Below are 8,842 nucleotides of genomic sequence, written 5' to 3'. Positions count from 1 at the left end.
GATTCCTCAGCACCACATAAGCAAAAAGAAAAAAGCCGGAAGTGGTGCTGTGGCTCAAGTGGTAGAGCGCTAGCCTTGAGCTAAAGAGCTGAGGGACAGGGCCCAGGCCCAGAGTTCAGGCCCCATGACCGGACCCAAAAAAACAAAAACAAAAAATATATTCAATAAGAAAAAATGCTTCCTGAAGGATCTCGTTTGTAAATTTTGACCAAATCTCTTCAGTAATCAATTCCATAACTGAGTACATGGAAGTATGTGAAATGAGGATGCAGAAAGAAAGGAAGACTTAGAAGACATTGTGATGGTCAGTTCTTAAAGAGGCAAGGCGTTAGGAGAGAGCTATGCATTTGGGATCAGGATTAAGAACCAACAAGAGCAGACCTGTAAATTCACCTGTTTATCTGCATATGGGATGATGGAGGCGTTGGCTGGGACAAGGGTAATTTCACTGAAAGGGGCAGCAGAATAAGAATGTTCCATCATCACTGCAGTAGTCGGGTAAAGTTAATTGCTACTTCCTGGGAAGAGTGGAATGGCCATGGAATGCAAGAAACAGAACTACAAGAGCCTACAAAGGAGGAACAGCAACAGGATGGGACACAAAGCAGTAGATAGGAAGTTACTGAGGCCGTGGGAAACCCCATCCTTCCGCAGTAAGCTGAGGGCACCTTGAGGTCTGCTCTTGGTTCTTAAAATTTCAAACAAGCAAAGAGGTGTGGTGGTTCATACCTGTAATCCTAGCACTTAGGGAAGTGGAGTAGGAAGAGTATGAGTTCAAGACTAGCCTGGCTATAGAGCCTGAGACCTGCCTCAAAAAAAAAATGATTTCCAATATGGGGCTGCTAGAGTATTTTGCCTATTATGCAGGAGGCCCCCCCTCCCTTTCCCCTCACACAGTCCAATATAAAAAGTAAAACCAACTCACCATTCTGGTTAACAGCTCATTCTAAATATGATGGTTAAACTCTCAAGGTCTTCATTCTTTAAATGTAATTCTTCAAGCAAGGTGGTAATAAACTGTGTAAAAACCATATTCTTTGGAGAATGCTTCTGAATTCCAAGAACTGGGGTCAGTCTGAAATGACCAAAAATACTAAGTGGATGCATATGCAAAGACCTGGAGGCTTCCATCTTCAGCTAAGGAGGGCTTTGTCTCTTTAACCTAAGTCCCAGAGAAGAAGCTTGACTAGCAAAGGTGGAGAAGTCTGAAGGCTGAAAGATCAAACAAATGTTAAGTATGGAAATCTAAAAGACTGGATCTACTCAGGTAACGATGAACATCATGGCAGCAAAAACGGCTAAATTTCTCTTAGGAAAAAAGGCGGGGAATAAAAGGAAGAATTCCCTCCTTCCACTTCGGGAATGGCAGTGTAGAGAGGGGCTCAGGTTAGTTGGAAACACTTATGCCTAATGTCTGGATTAAATCACCTGACTAAAGACAGTAAAAGGCAAGATTACTTTTTGAATGAAACGAAAACATTTTTAAAAACACTAAATTACATCTCATAAGGCATTTACAACAATTTCAGAATAAGCTTTTCTCTACCCAGTCTGAAATACTGTGAGGATTGATTCTTTAATTTTCACTGAACTATGAATAGTCAAGGTTTTTATTACCTCTCCACCACCCCCTTAGAACCCAGGGCCTGTCACACACTGTAGGCCTGGCCACTACCCTGCCACTTCAGCTACTTAAGTTGTTCAGATTTTTAAGAGTAAGCAAGGCCAGGTGTAGTGGCTCATAGCTGCTATTCCAGCTATTCTGGAGGTGGATATTGAGAGGACTGTGGTTTGAGGGCAGCCTGGGCAAGAACTTAAAGACTCCAGCTCAACCAATGGTTAGGCATGGAGGTTCATACCTATCATTCCAGCTATGTCGAAAGCTTAAAAAGGAGAACCATAGTCCAAGCTAGAATATGAGGGTCTATCTCAAAATAACTAACAGCAATGAAGGATGGAGTTTTGGCTCAGGTGGTAGAACACCTGGGTAGTGAGCAGAATATCTGAGTTTAAACACTGGTATCACCCCAAAAAAGGGCAATGCATAGGTTCAAGGTTGTTAAGTAAATGCCTGACACTCACTTTCTATGCTATAAAGAACTAAAGAAATAGTGTTAGCTGCATTCTCAGATGAGTGACCATGGAAGAATCAATACTGGAAATCAGCAAGAGAATGGAATCTTGGAAGATTCAGATTCTTTGGGCAAATAGAATAGTAGGAAAACCCAAATACTTTATTTGCCACTCCAATTCCACAGATAGGGGAGGAGTCCCACAAAACTTTATCAGTGCAGACACTATCTACCATTCCTTATTGAAAAGCTTATATAATCTTCCAGGCTTGGCAAGCCCACTTAAGTAATCTGAAATTGTCCAAGTAACTGGGAGACCAGGGTGCTTGCTTTCTGAGATAAAGGATGTATCCAGCTTGCACATAGATGTGTGCCATGCTAGGGCTCAAGACAGGCATTCAGGTGCCTGTTACTGATGAGACAGGAAAGGAGAACGTCACACTTGCACTGCTGCTTTGCCTACAGGGACATGCTAAGGGGGTCTCAGGGAACTCTGGGCACTTCCCTCTGCCCTGTCCCTGGAGTGCATGAAGAAGGCCTGGAGAGTACCACCACTCCATCTGTGGGAAGCAGAGGGAAGCCGTATGGTTGCTGCTGCAGTCTCTCCTACACTGCTCCCACCGCTGCCCTGCACTGCCCACACCCTGTCAGGACAGCACGATCACCACAGCAGATGTGCTGCAGTTCCTGTTAACATGTCTCCTCATGTCCTCCTTAGGTCAGAGGACAAGGTCTCTTGTAATGCCACAAGCCCTGGCTCTGGCACCGAGGAAGCCCCCACTCCTATGTTGTAGGAGCTGCCACACAGAAAGCATCCCATACCCACTGCATTTAACAGCACATCTGCCTAAATTGCCAGTGTCTCCACTCCTGTGTTCTTCAGACACATTATACACTGTCAGGATCACTGCCCAGGAATTCGTAAGGATGGTACACTATGGCACCTAACTACCATGAAAGCCAACAGTGTGTAGCATACTGGTACCCAAACCCCAAGGCATAGCTTTAAGAGAAAAATGCTGACTGAGAAGGCTATTGATAAAACTGGCTGAGAAATCTGTCTACCAGAGTGCAAATCCCAATGTAGGAACACAGAGAAAAAAAGCAATAGGATGCCTTCAAAAAATAAACTCTTTAGTAACATATTCCAAACAATTTAAAATGGATGAAAGTCTTAGAATTTAAAAGAAGCTAGCACAGGTGGCTCACACCTCTCTCTACTCCTAGTTGTTCAGAAGGCTGATATCCAGAGGACTGTAGTTTAGAGCAAATGTGGGTAGAGAAGTCCTTGAGACTCCATTTAACCAGCAAAACTCCAGGGTGGAGGTCTGGTAGAGCACTAGCTGCAAGCTGATCGTATATGAACCCTGAGTCCAAACCCTGGTACTAGCCTGAATAAACAAATGAATGATTATGAAATAGTGCAATGAAATCCAGAACAGAGATGATAGAAAGATAATACAGGCTATAAAAGAAAAAGATGTGCAAAAGAACCAAACTCAAAAAAATACAGTTGAAGGACTCAACAACAGATTAGATCAAATGGAACAATGAATCAAAGCAAAACAATATGCTGCCTAGAAGAAACCCATTTTACCAGTAAAGAAACAGAGTGGAAGTGGAAGGATGGAAAACTAGATATTCTATTCAAATCAAAACACGCAGAAATAACTATACTTTTATCTGACAAAACAGACCCTTAAGACAAAAAAAATGTGAGACTAAGAAGGTCACTACGTGATGGATAAAGTGGAGGACATTATGTGAAATAAGCCAGCCAGCCAGCTAGAAGTGACGCATATCCTCACACGGAGGCTTAAAAAAAATTCACACTGAGCTCTGTTAAATGAGATATTTCTAACCTAAAGAATTAAAAACTTTTTTTGGGGGTGGGGGGGTGGGGAGTGCTAGTCCTGGGGCTTGAACTGGTTGCTGTCCCTGAGCTCTTCTGCTCAAGGCTAGTGCTCTACACTTTGAGCTACTGCTCCACTTCTGGTTTTCTGGTGGTTAATTACAGTCTGATAGACTTCTCTGCTGGGGTGAGCTTCTAACCATGATCCTCAGACCTCAGATTCCTGAGTAGCTAGGATTACAGGGGTGAACCACTGATGCCAGGCCCAGTTATTAGTTGAGATGAGATCAAAATTTTTTTCCCCTGGGCTGGCCTTGAACCTTGGTCTTCCTAATCTTACTTCCTGAACAGCTGGGATTAATTCCTCAGGCTCCTTGTTTCCTCTTTATCCTTTTACATATTGTTAGTTATGAGACATTTTATCTGTGTACTTTTAATTGTAATGTGCTTTTTTTTTTCCCTCTGTGACAAAGTTTTGCTGTGTAACCCAGGCTGGCTTCTAACTTCTGGCTGGGCCTATGATCTTTCTGCCTCAGCCTATGGAGGCTGGGCTTAGCTCTTAATATGTTTTTACTTATTCTATCTTTTTCGTAAAGAATAATCACAATTATACATTGAAAGGGACTGAAAGTCTTTATTTCAATCCTGAAACTGAGTATCAAAGAAAACTACAGGCTCAAATAACTTCTACTTAACTAAAAAACAGTAATACTCCAGAGTTGATATTTAACATGTTTCTGCAGAAAATACCGCTAAAAGTAACACTAATAAGGATGATTTTAAATCAATCTATATGCTAGAGAATTTGAAAACACATCATAAAAGTCTGCAATGTACAAATCACAAGCAAGAGGAAACTTTTCACTGGTTCAAACCTCAATCCTGAAAAGACAAGAGGCTTTTATTCTTTACCATATGGTAAGTGGCATGGCAACAAAAGCAAAAAGCCAAGTGTCAAACAGCATCTTATTGATAAGACCTTTACCTAGCTGACTGCTCCACATATGTTCCACATCAAAAAGAGGGAACACAAGTCAGGTTAGGACAAGCACCCTCCATTTGTTATTTCTGAGCTAGCAAACAACATGTGGTTAACAGGATTTATGATATACAGTAGTAAGAACCAGTTTCAAAGTTTTAAGTGTGATAACTGATTTTATTTTTTGGGAAGTACTGGAGTTTGAACTCATGGCCTTATAGGCAGGTATTCTACCCTTTGAATTACACCCCAGCCCTTTTTATTTTTGTATTCGAGTCCTGCTTTTCTCCAAGGCCTGAAACTTCTAGTTATACCTCCCTGGTAGCTGGGATGATAGGCATAAAAATCTACGTGTGACTAAGTATGTATTATAAGCAAAGAAATTTAAAGCTATACAAACTAAGGTATAAACAGGACAGATAGGTAATTTCTGAGGCTTAATTATGTCTGTCAACAGAGAAACCTATAGGAAAGTTTTGGTTTATTGAGCAAGGAAAACTGAACAACTGATGATAACCATTTCATGTAGTGTAACAATAGTAGTGAACTTTGGATTTTAAATGGCTTCCCTTACTCTGGTCCCTATTGCTTCACTCACTGCATTCACACTGAAACACAGGGGTGTTTCCACCATACACCCCTCTGTAACACTAAATCACAGCAAGTCTGAATTATTGCTTGAATAATTCTGGGTGATATATATGATGAGTACATCAGGCACCTGCATGAAGTGATCCCTCACAGATGTCCTGGAGCCAGTTCCTCAAATTGTTCTGTAGCAGCATTTCTAAGGCAGTCCCGAGGTCCCACTGATTTCCAAAGCCAGAGAACCCAGATGGCAGGCAACACTCCTTACTCGCCAGAAAGCTGTGAGATTATCTGTGTGAATAAATGCCACCAGAAAACATGGTTTGGGGTTGGAAGAAGGGAAAGGAAGTGAAAAGCCACATACTTTATTTTACCTATCAGATCTGAGAAATTACTGGGTTCATGCAGAGTTCTGTTGCAGTGGGGAACCAGTTTTGATGTTTACCCTGCATAAAGTGATGATGAGGCAGGCTGCTGCAATCCAATATGGGGTTAAGAGAAGGTTCTATATACTCAACCTCCAGATGCTAGAGCTGAGGAGGTAAGAGGATTTCTTTCTGCTTTTTTTTTTTTTGTTGTTGTTGTTGGGTCATGGGTCTTGAACTCTGGGCCTGGGCGCTGTTCCTCAGCTCTTCAGCTCAAGGCTAGCGCTCTACCACTTGAGCCACAGCACCACTTCCAGTTTTCTAGTGGTTTATTGGAGATAAGAGTCTCACGGTCTTTTCCTGCCCTGGCTGGCTTTGAACCTCGATCCTGAGTAGCTAGGATTACAGGCATGAGCCACTGGTGCCCGGCTGAGGATTTCTTTCTGTTAACAAAAGTACCCTCAGTGTTGACAGGCACACATATTATGTCCCTCACTTTACCAATTAAATACAGTACTTGACACTACAGGGTACAGAATAAAAAAAGCTAAAGCCTGCTGGGACAGACAAGGCTTTCTTCCTTTCCCTTCTTCCTCTCTTTCTCTCTCTCTCTTTTTTTTTTTTTTAACGGAGTCTCAGTATATGTTCAGAAGTTCAAGAATTCATCTTGATCCTCCCGTCTGGGACTACTGGTGTGCACTATGTTTGCCTGAGGTGTTTTTAAAAATGGCATGGGCTAGTTGGGCTGGGAAGGTGGCTTAGTGATAGAGTGCTTGCCTAGCGCATGCATGAAGCCCTAGGTTCTATTCCTCAGTACCACATACACAGAAAAAGCCAGAAGGGGCACTGTGACTCAAGTGATAGAGCGCTAGCCTTGAGCAAAAGAAGCTCAGGGGCAGTCCCCAAGGCCCTGAGTTCAAGCCCCTGCCTGGCAAAAAAAAAAAAAAAAGACCTGGGCAGGTGATTTTGAGGGAGGGGGATGGAGGTATGAGAATGTTGGGTGACACTGATCAAGATGCACTGTATTCCTAATCTGCTGTGTTGAATGGCAACTCCTTTGTATAATGATTTAAAGATACTAAAAACGTGCAAAAAATCTAATGGTCTTACTTAAGGTTAAAGACCTAAGTTCTTTAACTAACTTAAGTCTCAACCTATCCAGGTCATTTCATTTTTAATTTTTGTTCCCTTTATCCAGGGTATTATTAAGAACACTAAAAAGGAACACCATAATCACCAAGGTACCTACCAAGTTTTTTTTTTTTTTTTCCTGAATGGCAGTAGCAGTTACCACCTTACCCAAAAATGAGTTAGGATTTTCTTCTCCATGAAGAGGAGCTAAATGATAACAGTATTATTTCAAAATACCTGTCTTCACAACTATACAGTCACACTCAAGAATGAAACAAAGACAAGCTATGACACAAAGGGTCAAAATGTTACCTACTTTCAGAAAGTTGAGGGCTCACATAAACAGCACCTATTTCCCAAAAATGCCTATCTCAGATACACATGGACACACACACACACACACACACACACACACAAAGTGGTATATGCTTTCAAAGGGACACATAGGACAAACAGAATTTCGTATGTAATTCTTCTACTCAAATTGTTCATTAAAGAGAAAGCCTCTGAAAACATTTGTCTAGTGTGTGGCCCCTGGCTTCCTCTCCAAAAATCAAACAGCATAGTCATTAGAAAAAGGATCCACCCCATAGTATAATCCCTGTTGTCACTGTATTTGATTCTGGTGCCCTGCACCTTGTATATACCTTTTTTCTAATTTGGGGTGGGGAAGGGAAATAACAAAATGCTGAAACAAGGATACAGGTTGACCCATTGTAACCATGAGATGTACAATGACACTATGTTGAAAATGAACTTTATAACTTGGGGGGGGAGGAGTTGGGAAGCTGGGGAGGGGGAGGAATGGTAGGGGAAAAACAAAGGAGGAGGTAACAATGCTGGATAAAAATGTACTCATTACCTGACCTATGTAATTCTAACTTCTCTGTACATCACCTCTAAAATAAAAAGATTAAAAAAATAAACCAACAGAAAAAGGATCCAACTTATGACACCCTCCCCAGAGAAGCTTTTCTTTCTCACAAAATAGCATAGATTGGGGCTGAATAACATGATTTTACTTCAAGGTAATTATCTGAGCACTCATGAGGCAAGGCAAGAAGATCAAGAATTCAAGCCATTCCTGGGTATATATTGAGACTTTGTCTCAGTAAAAATAAGTAAATAAGAAAGGAAGAAAGCCTCACCTGTCCCAACCGCTTTGCCACAGACAAGAAAACAAGTGCCAAGAGGTCAGAGCTGAGTTTAAAATTCAAGTACTTTTAAGTAGTTGATGAATGACTTCCTAAATTGGAGTGAGTCTGTTTCTAAGAGATGCAAATTCTTGTTGCCAGTTATTCCCCATAGCAGGATCTCAGCCACTGAGTCAAAACAAATCAGTGATTTCCACATCTGCACTATTTCTGTCTTTGTGAAACTAACTTGTCTTCAATCTTTCTGGAAATTGTAGTAACTGCAAGTTGAGGTTCAAGTGACTTTCTTAAGGTCACGTAAGTCAGTAGAAGATGAGCAACTAACCCCAGAAGTCTTCCTGCCAGGCTGTATTTCTGACCGCACCAGCTCACACATCTGATTCATTTGCAGAACTAAGTATGTCTTATGATTTTCAAAGCCTACTTGCATATGTTCTTCAAATACATTTCGGAATGTCACTACAAAATAAAATATGCTAATAAGAGTTCATCCTTTTTCTCTAATAGCTAGGAGGCTCTTTCCACCATCATTAAGATTTTAGAAGACAGCAAATCCTGGTGGTATAGCTATGTGAACTGACAGCATTTTTCTACATCAGTAAACACTAGAACTAATTCTTAATTCTGCACAAATTAGAACCACTTGAAGAACTTAGAAAATACTTTAGTCTAAGCCCTACAAAAGACCAGTGATCATAATC

General features: G+C 41.3%; 1 protein-coding gene across 3 annotated transcripts in view; it reads right to left on the bottom strand.

The window, feature by feature from the left end:
- The window catches only part of Rpap2 (RNA polymerase II associated protein 2), a 64,531-nt gene that overhangs the window by 1,627 nt on the left and 54,062 nt on the right, over nt 1-8,842 (bottom strand). For 2 of the 3 annotated variants that reach the window (XM_013018352.1, XM_013018353.1), the window contains one exon: nt 926-1,075. In XM_013018352.1, coding sequence (XP_012873806.1) covers nt 934-1,075 — 142 coding nt within the window. In that variant the 3' untranslated portion in view covers nt 926-933. Of the gene's footprint in view, nt 1-925; nt 1,076-5,624; nt 5,783-8,842 lie in introns of those variants that run through there. The other variant, XR_001175145.1, reaches the window with a different exon arrangement.

The sequence above is a fragment of the Dipodomys ordii genome, unplaced genomic scaffold (genome assembly GCF_000151885.1).
Source record: "Dipodomys ordii isolate 6190 unplaced genomic scaffold, Dord_2.0 Scaffold39, whole genome shotgun sequence".
Lineage (NCBI taxonomy): Eukaryota > Metazoa > Chordata > Mammalia > Rodentia > Heteromyidae > Dipodomys > Dipodomys ordii.
Note: the sequence above shows the minus strand (reverse complement) of the source record. Positions and strands in the feature narration are given on the sequence as shown.